General features: G+C 49.4%; 1 protein-coding gene across 5 annotated transcripts in view; it reads right to left on the bottom strand.

Moving 5' to 3' along the window:
* Positions 1-15,050, bottom strand: part of SLCO2B1 (solute carrier organic anion transporter family member 2B1) — a 178,420-nt gene that overhangs the window by 47,549 nt on the left and 115,821 nt on the right. For all 5 annotated transcript variants that reach the window (XM_069759476.1, XM_069759475.1, XM_069759477.1 and 2 more), the window contains exon 7: positions 13,818-13,948. In XM_069759476.1, the coding sequence (XP_069615577.1) occupies positions 13,818-13,948 (131 nt within the window). The remainder of the gene's footprint in view (positions 1-13,817; positions 13,949-15,050) is intronic.

The raw sequence follows: 15,050 nt of genomic DNA, 5'->3' as shown, positions 1-15,050 counted from the left end.
CCACAGATAACACAGTGATAACTCTCTGAGTACAGATAATGTAGTAGATGTCACCTGCAGTCCCATGTAACACCACAGATAACACAGTGATATCTCTGAGTACAGATAATGTAGTAGATGTCACCTGCAGTCCTATGTAACACCTCAGATAGCACAGTGATAACTCTCTGAGTACAGATAATGTAGTAGATGTCACCTGCAGTCCTATGTAACACCACAGATAACACAGTGATAACTCTCTGAGTACAGATAATGTAGTAGATGTCACCTGCAGTCCTATGTAACACCACAGATAACACAGTGATAGCTCTCTGAGTACAGATAATGTAGTAGATGTCACCTGCAGTCCTATGTAACACCACAGATAATACAGTGATAACTCTCTGAGTACAGATAATGTAGTAGATGTCACCTGCAGTCCTATGTAACACCACAGATAACACAGTGATAGCTCTCTGAGTACATATAATGTAGTAGATGTCACCTGCAGTCCTATGTAACACCACAGATAACACAGTGATAACTCTCTGAGTACAGGTAATGTAGTAGATGTCACCTGCAGTCCTATGTAACACCACAGATAACACAGTGATAGCTCTCTGAGTACAGATAATGTAGTAGATGTCACCTGCAGTCCTATGTAACACCACAGATGACACAGTGATAACTCTCTGGGTACAGATAATGCACTAGATGTCACCTGCAGTCCCATGTAACACCACAGATAACACAGTGATAACTCTCTGAGCACAGATAATGTAGTAGATGTCACCTGCAGTCCTATGTAACACCACAGATAATGCAGTGATATCTCTGAGTACAGATAATGTAGTAGGTGTCACCTGCAGTCCTATGTAACACCACAGATAACACAGTGATATCTCTGAGTACAGATAATGTAGTAGGTGTCACCTGCAGTCCTATGTAACACCACAGATACCACAGTGATAACTCTCTGAGCACAGATAATGTAGTAGATGTCACCTGCAGTCCTATGTAACACCACAGATAACACAGTGATAACTCTCTGAGTACAGATAATGTAGTAGATGTCACCTGCAGTCCTATGTAACACCACAGATAACACAGTGATAACTCTGAGTACAGATAATGTAGTAGATGTCACCTGCAGTCCTATGTAACACCACAGATAACACAGTGACAACTCTCTGAGTACAGATAATGTAGTAGATGTCACCTGCAGTCCTATGTAACACCACAGATAACACAGTGATAACTCTGAGTACAGATAATGTAGTAGATGTCACCTGCAGTCCTATGTAACACCACAGATAACACAGTGACAACTCTCTGAGTACAGATAATGTAGTAGATGTCACCTGCAGTCCTATGTAACAGCACAGATAACACAGTGATAGCTCTCTGAGTACAGATAATGTACTAGATATCACCTGCAGTCCTATGTAAGACCTGCAGGAAGCGGCTGGTGATGGCATCTCATGACAATCTCTGACCTGTGCAGCGGGTTTCTTGGTGCTGTACAGCACTGTGCACACAGGACCCTTGTCCCCATGTGGCAGCGCAGTCATACAGGGTACAGCTGTCAGTGGAGCTCAGTGATTCAGTCACTGGTGACCTCACATAATATATGATTGGTCAGTGCTGCGATTTACGGATTAATACATTTTCCTCAAGAGCAGAAATCTGTCAGCTGAAGGTTCGGCATCAGAAGTAGTCAGCAGCACAGCACGAGGTGCTGGTCGTGTTTGTAGCATTAATATAACCAGATGTCTCTATAAATGTCACGTCTTGTCATTATTTCCTATGTCCCTGTGCCTGTGCCAGTGGTTAATGGTCCTGTCAGCGATTACTGGTCCTGGCAGTGGTTACTGGTCCTGGCAGTGGTTACTGGTCCTGTCACCGATTACTGGTCCTGTCAGTGATTACTGGTCCTGTCAGTGGTTACTGGTCCTGTCAGTGGTTACTGGTCCTGTCAGTGATTACTGGTCCTGGCAGTGATTACTGGTCCTGTCACCGATTACTGGTCCTGGCAGTGGTTACTGGTCCTGTCAGTGATTACTGGTCCTGTCACCGATTACTGGTCCTGTCAGTGATTACTGGTCCTGTCACCGATTACTGGTCCTGGCAGTGATTACTGGTCCTGGCAGTGATTACTGGTCCTGTCACCGCTTACTGGTCCTGGCAGTAATTACTGGTCCTGTCACCGATTACTGGTCCTGGCAGTGATTACTGGTCCTGGCAGTGATTACTGGTCCTGTCACCGATTACTGGTCCTGGCAGTGATTACTGGTCCTGGCAGTGGTTACTGGTCCTGTCACCGATTACTGGTCCTGGCAGTGATTACTGGTCCTGGCAGTGATTACTGGTCCTGGGAGTGATTACTGATCCTGTCACCGATTACTGGTCCTGGCAGTGGTTACTGGTCCTGGCAGTGGTTACTGGTCCTGTCAGTGATTACTGGTCCTGGCAGTGATTACTGGTCCGGGCAGTGATTACTGGTGCTGTCACCGATTACTGGTCCTGGCAGTGATTACTGGTCCTGTCAGTGATTACTGGTCCTGTCACCGATTACTGGTCATGTCAGTGATTACTGGTCCTGTCACCGATTACTGGTCCTGGCAGTGATTACTGGTCCTGTCAGTGATTACTGGTCCTGTCACCGATTACTGGTCCTGTCAGTGGTTACTGGTCCTGGCAGTGATTACTGGTCCTGGCAGTGATTACTGGTCCTGTTGTCAGTGATTACTGGTCCTGTCACCGATTACTGGTCCTGGCAGTGATTACTGGTCCTGTCAGTGATTACTGCTCCTGTCACCAATTACTGGCCCTGGCAGTGATTACTGGTCCTGTCACCAATTACTGATCCTGGCAGTGGTTACTGGTCCTGGCAGTGATTACTGGTCCTGGCAGTGATTACTGGTCCTGTCACCAATTACTGGTCCTGTCACCGATTACTAGTTCTGGCAGTGATTACTGGTCCTGTCAGTGGTTTCTGGTCCTGGCGGTGATTACTGGTCCTGTCAGTGATTACCGGTCCTGTCAGTGATTACTGGTCCTGTCAGTGGTTACTGGTCCTGTCAGTGATTACTGGTCCTGTCACCGATTACTGGTCCTGGCAGTGAATACTGGTCCGGTCAGTGGTTACTGGTCCTGGCAGTGATTACTGGTCCTGGCAGTGATTACTGGTCCTGGCAGTGATTACTAGTCCTGTCACCGATTACTGGTCCTGTCAGTGATTACTGGTCCTGTCACCGATTACTGGTCCTGGCAGTGATTACTGGTCCTGGCAGTGATTACTGGTCCTGTCACCGCCTACTGGTCCTGGCAGTAATTACTGGTCCTGTCACCGATTACTGGTCCTGGCAGTGATTACTGGTCCTGGCAGTAATTACTGGTCCTGTCACCGATTACTGGTCCTGGCAGTGATTACTGGTCCTGGCAGTGATTACTGGTCCTGGGAGTGATTACTGATCCTGTCACCGATTACTGGTCCTGGCAGTGGTTACTGGTCCTGGCAGTGGTTACTGGTCCGGGCAGTGATTACTGGTCCTGTCAGTGATTACTGGTCCTGTCAGTGGTTACTGGTCCTGTCAGTGATTACTGGTCCTGGCAGTGATTACTGGTCCTGTCACCGATTACTGGTCCTGGCAGTGGTTACTGGTCCTGTCAGTGATTACTGGTCCTGTCACCGATTACTGGTCCTGTCAGTGATTACTGGTCCTGTCACCGATTACTGGTCCTGGCAGTGATTACTGGTCCTGGCAGTGATTACTGGTCCTGTCACCGCTTACTGGTCCTGGCAGTAATTACTGGTCCTGTCACCGATTACTGGTCCTGGCAGTGATTACTGGTCCTGGCAGTGATTACTGGTCCTGTCACCGATTACTGGTCCTGGCAGTGATTACTGGTCCTGGCAGTGGTTACTGGTCCTGTCACCGATTACTGGTCCTGGCAGTGATTATTGGTCCTGGCAGTGATTACTGGTCCTGGGAGTGATTACTGATCCTGTCACCGATTACTGGTCCTGGCAGTGGTTACTGGTCCTGGCAGTGGTTACTGGTCCTGTCAGTGATTACTGGTCCTGGCAGTGATTACTGGTCCGGGCAGTGATTACTGGTGCTGTCACCGATTACTGGTCCTGGCAGTGATTACTGGTCCTGTCAGTGATTACTGGTCCTGTCACCGATTACTGGTCATGTCAGTGATTACTGGTCCTGTCACCGATTACTGGTCCTGGCAGTGATTACTGGTCCTGTCAGTGATTACTGGTCCTGTCACCGATTACTGGTCCTGTCAGTGGTTACTGGTCCTGGCAGTGATTACTGGTCCTGGCAGTGATTACTGGTCCTGTTGTCAGTGATTACTGGTCCTGTCACCGATTACTGGTCCTGGCAGTGATTACTGGTCCTGTCAGTGATTACTGCTCCTGTCACCAATTACTGGCCCTGGCAGTGATTACTGGTCCTGTCACCAATTACTGATCCTGGCAGTGGTTACTGGTCCTGGCAGTGATTACTGGTCCTGGCAGTGATTACTGGTCCTGTCACCAATTACTGGTCCTGTCACCGATTACTAGTTCTGGCAGTGATTACTGGTCCTGTCAGTGGTTTCTGGTCCTGGCGGTGATTACTGGTCCTGTCAGTGATTACCGGTCCTGTCAGTGATTACTGGTCCTGTCAGTGGTTACTGGTCCTGTCAGTGATTACTGGTCCTGTCACCGATTACTGGTCCTGGCAGTGAATACTGGTCTGGTCAGTGGTTACTGGTCCTGGCAGTGATTACTGGTCCTGGCAGTGATTACTGGTCCTGGCAGTGATTACTAGTCCTGTCACCGATTACTGGTCCTGTCAGTGATTACTGGTCCTGTCACCGATTACTGGTCCTGGCAGTGATTACTGGTCCTGGCAGTGATTACTGGTCCTGTCACCGCCTACTGGTCCTGGCAGTAATTACTGGTCCTGTCACCGATTACTGGTCCTGGCAGTGATTACTGGTCCTGGCAGTAATTACTGGTCCTGTCACCGATTACTGGTCCTGGCAGTGATTACTGGTCCTGGCAGTGATTACTGGTCCTGGGAGTGATTACTGATCCTGTCACCGATTACTGGTCCTGGCAGTGGTTACTGGTCCTGTCAGTGATTACTGGTCCTGTCACCGATTACTGGTCCTGTCAGTGATTACTGGTCCTGTCACCGATTACTGGTCCTGGCAGTGATTACTGGTCCTGGCAGTGATTACTGGTCCTGTCACCGCTTACTGGTCCTGGCAGTAATTACTGGTCCTGTCACCGATTACTGGTCCTGGCAGTGATTACTGGTCCTGGCAGTGATTACTGGTCCTGGCAGTGATTACTGGTCCTGGGAGTGATTACTGATCCTGTCACCGATTACTGGAACTGGCAGTGGTTACTGGTCCTGGCAGTGGTTACTGGTCCGGGCAGTGATTACTGGTCCTGGCAGTGATTACTGGTCCGGGCAGTGATTACTGGTGCTGTCACCGATTACTGGTCCTGGCAGTGATTACTGGTCCTGTCAGTGATTACTGGTCCTGTCACCGATTACTGGTCCTGTCAGTGATTACTGGTCCTGTCACCGATTACTGGTCCTGGCAGTGATTACTGGTCCTGTCAGTGATTACTGGTCCTGTCACCGATTACTGGTCCTGTCAGTGGTTACTGTTCCTGTCAGTGATTACTGGTCCTGGCAGTGATTACTGGTCCTGGCAGTGATTACTGGTTTTGTTGTCAGTGATTACTGGTCCTGTCACCGATTACTGGTCCTGGCAGTGATTACTGGTCCTGTCAGTGATTACTGCTCTTGTCACCAATTACTGGCCCTGGCAGTGATTACTGGTCCTGTCACCAATTACTGATCCTGGCAGTGGTTACTGGTCCTGGCAGTGATTACTGGTCCTGGCAGTGATTACTGGTCCTGTCACCAATTACTGGTCCTGTCACCGATTACTAGTTCTGGCAGTGATTACTGGTCCTGTCAGTGGTTACTGGTCCTGGCGGTGATTACTGGTCCTGTCAGTGATTACCGGTCCTGTCACCGATTACTGGTCCTGTCAGTGATTACTGGTCCTGTCACCGATTACTAGTCCTGGCAGTGATTACTGGTCCTGTCAGTGGTTACTGGTCCTGTCAGTGATTACTGGTCCTGTCACCGATTACTGGTCCTGGCAGTGATTACTGGTCCGGTCAGTGGTTACTGGTCCTGGCAGTGATTACTGGTCCTGGCAGTGATTACTGGTCCTGGCAGTGATTACTAGTCCTGTCACCGATTACTGGTCCTGTCAGTGATTACTGGTCCTGTCAGTGGTTACTGGTCCTGTCACCGACTACTGGCCCTGGCAGTGATTACTGGTCCGGTCAGTGGTTACTGGTCCGGTCAGTGGTTACTGGTCCGGTCAGTGATTACTGGTCCTGGCAGTGATTACTGGTCTGGTCAGTGATTACTAGTCCTGTCATTGATTACTGGTCCTGGCAGTGATTACTGGTCCTGTCAGTGGTTACTGGTCCTGTCAGTGGTTACTGGTCCTGTCAGTGGTTACTGGTCCTATCACCGATTACTGGTCCTGGCAGTGATTACTGGTCCTGGCAGTGATTACTAGTCCTGTCACCGATTACTGGTCCTGTCAGTGGTTACTGGTCCTGTCACCGATTACTGGCCCTGGCAGTGATTACTGGTCCTGTCAGTGGTTACTGGTCCTGTCACCGATTACTGGCCCTGGCAGTGATTACTGGTCCGGTCAGTGGTTACTGGTCCGGTCAGTGATTACTGGTCCTGGCAGTGTTTACTGGTCTGGTCAGTGATTACTAGTCCTGTCACCGATTACTGGTCCTGGCAGTGATTACTGGTCCTGTTGTCAGTGATTACTGGTCCTGTCACCGATTACTGGTCCTGGCAGTGATTACTGGTCCTGTCAGTGATTACTGGTCCTGTCACCGATTACTGGTCCTGTCAGTGATTACTGGTCCTGTCACCGATTACTGGTCCTGTCAGTGATTACTGGTCCTGTCAGTGATTACTGGTCCTGGCAGTGATTACTGGTCCTGTCAGTGATTACTGGTCCTGTCAGTGATTACTGGTCCTGTCACCGATTACTGGTCCTGTCAGTGGTTACTGGTCCTGGCAGTGATTACTGGTCCTGTCAGTGATTACTGGTCCTGGCAGTGATTACTGGTCCTGTCAGTGATTACTGGTCCTGTCAGTGATTACTGGTCCTGTCACCGATTACTGGTCCTGGCAGTGATTACTGGTCCTGTCAGTGATTACTGGTCCTGTCACCAATTACTGGTCCTGGCAGTGGTTACTGGTCCTGGCAGTGATTACTGGTCCTGTCACCAATTACTGGTCCTGTCACCGATTACTAGTTCTGGCAGTGATTACTGGTCCTGTCAGTGGTTACTGGTCCTGGCGGTGATTACTGGTCCTGTCAGTGATTACCGGTCCTGTCATCGATTACTGGTCCTGTCAGCGATTACTGGTCCTGTCACCGATTACTAGTCCTGGCAGTGATTACTGGTCCTGTCAGTGGTTACTGGTCCTGTCAGTGATTACTGGTCCTGTCACCGATTACTGGTCCTGGCAGTGATTACTGGTCCGGTCAGTGGTTACTGGTCCTGGCAGTGATTACTGGTCCTGGCAGTGATTACTAGTCCTGTCACCGATTACTGGTCCTGTCAGTGATTACTGGTCCTGTCAGTGGTTACTGATCCTGTCACCGATTACTGGCCCTGGCAGTGATTACTGGTCCGGTCAGTGGTTACTGGTTCCGTCAGTGATTACTGGTCCTGGCAGTGATTACTGGTCTGGTCAGTGATTACTAGTCCTGTCACCGATTACTGGTCCTGGCAGTGATTACTGGTCCTGTCAGTGGTTACTGGTCCTGTCAGTGATTACTGGTCCTGTCACCGATTACTAGTCCTGGCAGTGATTACTGGTCCTGGCAGTGGTTACTGGTCCTGTCAGTGATTACTGGTCCTGTCACCGATTACTAGTCCTAGCAGTGATTACTGGTCCTGGCAGTGATTACTGGTCCTGTCACCGATTACTGGCCCTGGCAGTGATTACTGGTCCGGTCAGTGGTTACTGGTTCCGTCAGTGATTACTGGTCCTGGCAGTGATTACTGGTCTGGTCAGTGATTACTAGTCCTGTCACCGATTACTGGTCCTTGCAGTGATTACTGGTCCTGTCAGTGGTTACTGGTCCTGTCAGTGATTACTGGTCCTGTCACCGATTACTAGTCCTGGCAGTGATTACTGGTCCTGGCAGTGGTTACTGGTCCTGTCAGTGATTACTGGTCCTGTCACCGATTACTAGTCCTGGCAGTGATTACTGGTCCTGGCAGTGATTACTGGTCCTGTCACCGATTACTGGCCCTGGCAGTGAGTGATTACTGGTCCGGTCAGTGGTTACTGGTCCGGTCAGTGATTACTGGTCCTGGCAGTGATTACTGGTCTGGTCAGTGATTACTAGTCCTGTCACCGATTACTGGTCCTGTCAGTGGTTACTGGTCCTGTCAGTGATTACTGGTCCTGTCAGTGGTTACTGGTCCTGTCAGTGATTACTGGTCCTGTCACCGATTACTAGTCCTGGCAGTGATTACTGGTCCTGTCAGTGGTTACTGGTCCTGTCAGTGATTACTGGTCCTGTCAGTGGTTACTGGTCCTGTCAGTGATTACTGGTCCTGTCAGTGATTACTGGTCCTGTCACCGATTACTAGTCCTGGCAGTGATTACTGGTCCTGTCACCGATTACTGGCCCTGGCAGTGAGTGATTACTGGTCCTGTCACCGATTACTGGTCCTGTCAGTGGTTACTGGTCCTGTCAGTGATTACTGGTCCTGTCAGTGGTTACTGGTCCTGTCAGTGATTACTGGTCCTGTCACCGATTACTAGTCCTGGCAGTGATTACTGGTCCTGTCAGTGGTTACTGGTCCTGTCAGTGATTACTGGTCCTGTCAGTGATTACTGGTCCTGTCAGTGGTTACTGGTCCTGTCAGTGATTACTGGTCCTGTCACCGATTACTAGTCCTGGCAGTGATTACTGGTCCTGTCAGTGGTTACTGGTCCTGTCAGTGATTACTGGTCCTGTCAGTGGTTACTGGTCCTGTCAGTGATTACTGGTCCTGTCAGTGATTACTGGTCCTGTCACCGATTACTGGTCCTGTCAGTGATTACTGGTCCTGTCACCGATTACTAGTCCTGTCAGTGATTACTGGTCCTGTCACCGATTACTAGTCCTGGCAGTGATTACTGGTCCTGGCCTGCTATTGTGGGGCTGCGGATAACACCGGCCCCATAGTGTCGCGGTGACAATGGCGGTCGTCTCCCAGCTTCCCTTTTATTCTTCTGATCATATTAATATTTAATACTGTAAATATTTACAGTCATTTGACTTTTTCTCCCAAATCTCTAAAATGAAGAAGTCAGACGCGCGTCGTCCTCCGCCACTTCCTCTTTACACGGACATTTGCCATCCAGATCATGTGCCAAAAGGCATTGTGCAAGTGTGTGCCTACTGCAGACGTAGCAGAGCTGAGCGTGTCAGACACCCGACTCTTACATCGAGTGGCCTGTGTTATTTGTGCACAAGATGTTTAGATAAGCCAGGTTGTGACCCTTGGGTCACCTGGCCTTGTACCCTGTATGGACTCTATGGACGGTCATCTTCCTACGCTTCCTGCTCTCTGTGTGTGTGCCACAGGTGGGATAGCCGACCCGGGGAGTTCTGACATAACATCTGCCATTATCCCGGTGAGTCAGTGGAAGGGTGAGACTCTGTGATGTGCTCCATCTTGGGTATTGTGCTGGGACTGTTCTATGTGTTATCTGACTGTTTTGTGGTTCAATAAAATATTGCCACCCTGTTTTACCCTCACCCTGTGTTGTCTGAGTAGTGTTATGCCCACGTTAAAGGGAGAGCGGGCGTTAGGCGGGACGATCCCTGGTCCATGCAGTTCCAGCTAGAGGACCCTGGGGTGCCCGCCTGCCTCCTGTGTCTTCACAACCAATATTAGAGGAGTTGCACCATCTGGGGCACAACCAATGTCTGGGTCACAATGTTGGGGAACGGTTTGGCAAAATGTATTTTTTGGGCACTTTTTTTTTACCAGTAGTGCCGTCCGTGTTGCATTTCTTTTAGATGTAGCCATACCTATTATGTGGCACAGTATTTGGGTACAACATGACCCACAGAAGGTACAGCAAGAGGGGCAGATGGGGCAGCAAACAACACATAATATAGGCTAGAAGCAGGAAGGGGCATTTGTGTAAGTCAAATAAAAGGTGACAAGAGAATTTGAAAAGTGAGGAACCAAGAAGTGTATGCAGCAAAAGCCACAGACACAAGTTGTGGCTGGGAGAGGTCATCATGGCGGTCTGGGCCAGACAGGAAACAAAAGTGACCATCTACAATCAGGGAGGATGCCACCTGTGGGTCACCTCTATGATCTGCAGGACTGTATGGTCACTGTGTGGTGGTAATATTCTAGAGTCAGATGTATAAAGGTCATGTTGTGGTAGTATTACTTATGCCTCTTAGGGAATATTACTTTCGAATAGTGACTGATTAGAATATATTGCATACGGCTGAGTTATAGCTACAATATTTCAATATTAAGGGCCACAATTTTGTACTAGGGGCCACACTCTGACCAAAACCAGCTCTGGAAATAGACATTTAGTAGAAGGGCCTCATCCCCATGTCTAATGTCCGCCACTGGATGTAGCAGGGCCCTTTGGGCTCCACGTGCCCATGTTTGTCTCCGTCCCTCCTTTTTACCCCATATTTGCTTGTTACAGCTCTAACCATTACACTGTACTCAGCAAAACAGACAAACCACAACTCGTTCTGCGCCCAAACACTGCAGACTCCAGGATCTCGTTCTCCTCATCACGTGGCCGCGTTATGGAAAAACATTCCGAATGATCGGACATAGAAAGGTGTAAGGTCGGAGTAAGATTCTGGCTCCCCAGACGTTTTACTGAAGCTCAGTTATGGGATGTGCAAGATTGGACGACTCACGTGCCCCGGGACATGACAACATACACAGGGGCAGCACATGTGGCTGTGGGGTCCATGGAAATGGACTAATGGGGGGCTTACTACAGGTTGGTCTTGTCATTATATTCTTGGAGGTGACAATCTGCACAGGTGCTGAAATATTGCTAAAGGGCCATAAAATGGACCCGGACCTAAGACCTGGACCTATGAGTGTGGGGGGTCAAGAAGCACCAAAACAAGTCTTAAAGGGAGTCTGGAAGCAGGCTTTTCTTTTGCTATGCAATCCGACAACAGCATGATGTAGAGACAGAAACCCTGATTCCAGTGATGTATCACATAGTTCACCGAGTGCAACAGTTGTGATAGAATCACTGTTTTTTCTACTGCAGATGTAGCAGAGCTTGAATGCTGAGCTGTGTATAACCCTGCCCACACCACGGACAGCTGTGTATAACCCTGCCCACACCACGGGCAGCTGTGTATAGCCACGCCCACACCACTGACAGCTGTGCATAACCCCACCCACAGCACTGAAAGCTGTGCATAACCCCGCCCACATCGCTGACCGCTGTCTATTACTCCGCCCACGCCACTGACAGTTGGATATAACCCCGCCCACACCACTGACAGCTGGATATAACCCCACCCACACCAATGACAGCTGTCTATAACCCCGCCAACACCACTGACAGCTGCGTATAACCCCACCCACACTACTGACAGCTGTGTATAACCCTGCCCACACCAGTGACAGCTGCATATAACCCCACCCACACCACTGAGAGCTGTGTATAACCCCACCCACACCATTGACAGCTGAATATAACCCCGTCCACACTACTGACAGCTGAGTATAACCCCACACCACTGACAGCTGTGTATAACCCCGCCCACACCAGTGACAGCTGTGTATAACCCCATTCACACGACTGAGAGCTGTGCATAACCCCGTCCACATCACTGACAGCTGAGTATAACCCCGTCCACATCACTGACAGCTGAGTATAACCCCGCCCACACCACTGACAGCTGAGTATACCCCCCACACCACTGACAGCTGAGTATAACCCTGCCCACACCACTGACAGCTGGATATAACCCCGCCCATAACTGACAGCTGCGTATAACCCCCACCCCACACCACTGACAGCTGAATATAACCCCGCCCACACCACTGACAGCTGCGTATAACCCCGTCCACACCACTGACAGCTGGATATAACCCCGCCCATAACATTGACAGCTGCGTATAACCCCCACCCCACACCACTGACAGCTGGATATAACCCCGCCCACACCACTGACAGCTGCGTATAACCCCGTCCACACCACTGACAGCTGGATATAACCCCGCCCATAACATTGACAGCTGCGTATAACCCCCACCCCACACCACTGACAGCTGGATATAACCCCGCCCACACCACTGACAGCTGCGTATAACCCCGTCCACACCACTGACAGCTGGATATAACCCCGCCCATAACATTGACAGCTGCGTATAACCCCCACCCCACACCACTGACAGCTGTGTAGAACCTCGTCCATATCACTGACAGCTGAGTATAACCCTGCCCATACCACTGACAGCTGTGTATAACCCCGCCCACACCACTGACAGCTGGATATAACCCCGCCCATAACATTGACAGCTGCGTATAACCCCCACCCCACACCACTGACAGCTGGATATGACCCCACCCACACCACTGACAGCTGGGTATAACCCCGTCCACACCACCGACAGCTGGGTATAACCCCACCCACACCATTGACAGCTGGATATAACCCCGCCCACACCACTGACAGCTGCGTATAACACCGTCCACACTACCGACAGCTGTGTATAACCCCACCCACACCATTGACAGCTGGATATAACCCCGCCCACACGACCGACAGCTGCATATAACCCCGCCCACACCACTGACAGCTGGATATAACCCCACCCACACCACTGACAGCTGCGTATAACCCCGTCCACACCACCGACAGCTGGGTATAACCCCACCCACACCATTGACAGCTGGATATAACCCTGCCCACATGACTGACAGCTGCATATAACCCCGCCCACACCATTGACAGCTGGATATAACCCTGCCCACACCAACGACAGGTGCGTATAACCCGCCCACACCACTATCCATTATCTATTTATTATCTATCTATCATCTATCTATCTATTTCCACAATCAGTGATGGTTTGGGGAGCCATGTCATCTGCTGGTGTAGGTCCACTGTGTGTTATCAAGACCAAAGTCAGCGCAGCCGTCTACCAGGACATTTTAGAGCACTTCATGCTTCCCTCTGCCGACAAGCTTTATGGAGATAGAAATGTCATTCTCCAGCAGGACTTGGCCCCTGTCCACACTGCCAAAAGTACCAATACCTGGTGTAAAAACAACAGTATCACTGAGCTTGATTGGCAGCAAACTCACCTGACCTTAACCCCATAGAGAATCTACGGGGTATTGTCAAGAGGAAAATGAGACACCAGACCCAACAATGCAGACGAGCTGAGGGCTGCTATCAAAGCAACCTGGGCTTCCATAACCCCTCAGCAGTGTCACAGGCCAATCGCCTCTATGCCACTCCACATTGATGCAGTAATTCATGCAAAAGGAGCCCGACCAAGTACTGAGGGCATTTACTGAACATACATTTCAGTAGGGAACATTTTAGATTATAAAGTCATTTTTCAAGCTGGTGTTAGAAAGTATTCTAATCTATCTATCTATCTATCTATCTATCTATCTATCTATCTATCTATCTATCTATCTATCTATCTATCCTTTAGTGTCCGGACATTACATGGCAGTTACCTCTTTTGGCATTTCCCTGGGGAAGAAGAAGTAAGGAATGGAGGCCAGCGCTACAATGCTCGCTGCCACTATGAAGCCGAGCCACCAGGCTCCGATCCAGCGCGGGTCACTGGGAGTAAGAACTATTTCACCTATGAAACAAATGAAAAGCAATGATGAGCAGATTTCCGATTTCTTGTATTTATACATTTTTTATAATGAGGTTTTTTCTTTATTATTTTACAAAACTTTATTTTTTTCTCTATAATAAAGCCTTTCATGTCTGGAATTTCTGTCCAGACATGAAACCACTGCCAATGTCAAGAAAGTTTCATCGTTAGAACGACATTTTAAAGGGGTTAATCACAACTCGTGAGATGGGTGCAACGAGAAGGATGGCTGCTTCAATACTGGGTAGTATCATACTTTGTGGGCTCACTGTGGGGGCATCACAATGTATACAGATGGGATAATACTGTGTGGGGGCACTGTGAGGGAATAATACTGCATATAGGTAGGATTATACTGTGTGGGGGCACTGAGGGGCATCATACTGTGTATAGGTAGGATCATACTGTGTATAGGTAGGATCATACTGTGTGGGGCACTGTGAGGGAATAATACTGCATACAGGTAGGATTATATTGTGTGGGGGCACTGAGGGGCATCTTACTGTGTATAGGTAGGATTATACTGTGTGGGGGCACTGAGGGGCATCTTACTGTGTATAGGTAGGATTATACTGTGTGGGGGCACTGAGGGGCATCTTACTGTGTATAGGTAGGATCATACTGTGTGGGGCACTAAGTGGGCATCATACTGTGTATAGGTAGGATCATACTATGTGGGGGCACTGAGGGGCATCATACTATGTATAGGTAGGATCATACTGTGTGGAGGCACTGAGGGGCATCATACTGTGTATAGGTAGGATTATACTGTGTGGGGCACTGAGGGGCATCATACTATGTATAGGTAGGATCATACTGTGTGGAGGCACTGAGGGGCATCATACTATGTATAGGTAGGATCATACTGTGTGGAGGCACTGAGGGGCATCATACTGTGTATAGGTAGGATTATACTGTGTGGGGCACTGAGGGGCATCATACTGTGTATAGGTAGGATCATACTGTGTGGGGGCACTGAGGGGCATCATACTGTGTATAGGTAGGATCATACTGTGTGGGGGCACTGAGGGGCATCATACTGTGTATAGGTAGGATTATACTGTGTGGGAGCACTGAGGGACAT

The sequence above is a fragment of the Ranitomeya imitator genome, chromosome 3, assembly GCF_032444005.1.
Source record: "Ranitomeya imitator isolate aRanImi1 chromosome 3, aRanImi1.pri, whole genome shotgun sequence".
NCBI classification, from domain to species: domain Eukaryota; kingdom Metazoa; phylum Chordata; class Amphibia; order Anura; family Dendrobatidae; genus Ranitomeya; species Ranitomeya imitator.
Note: the sequence above shows the minus strand (reverse complement) of the source record. Positions and strands in the feature narration are given on the sequence as shown.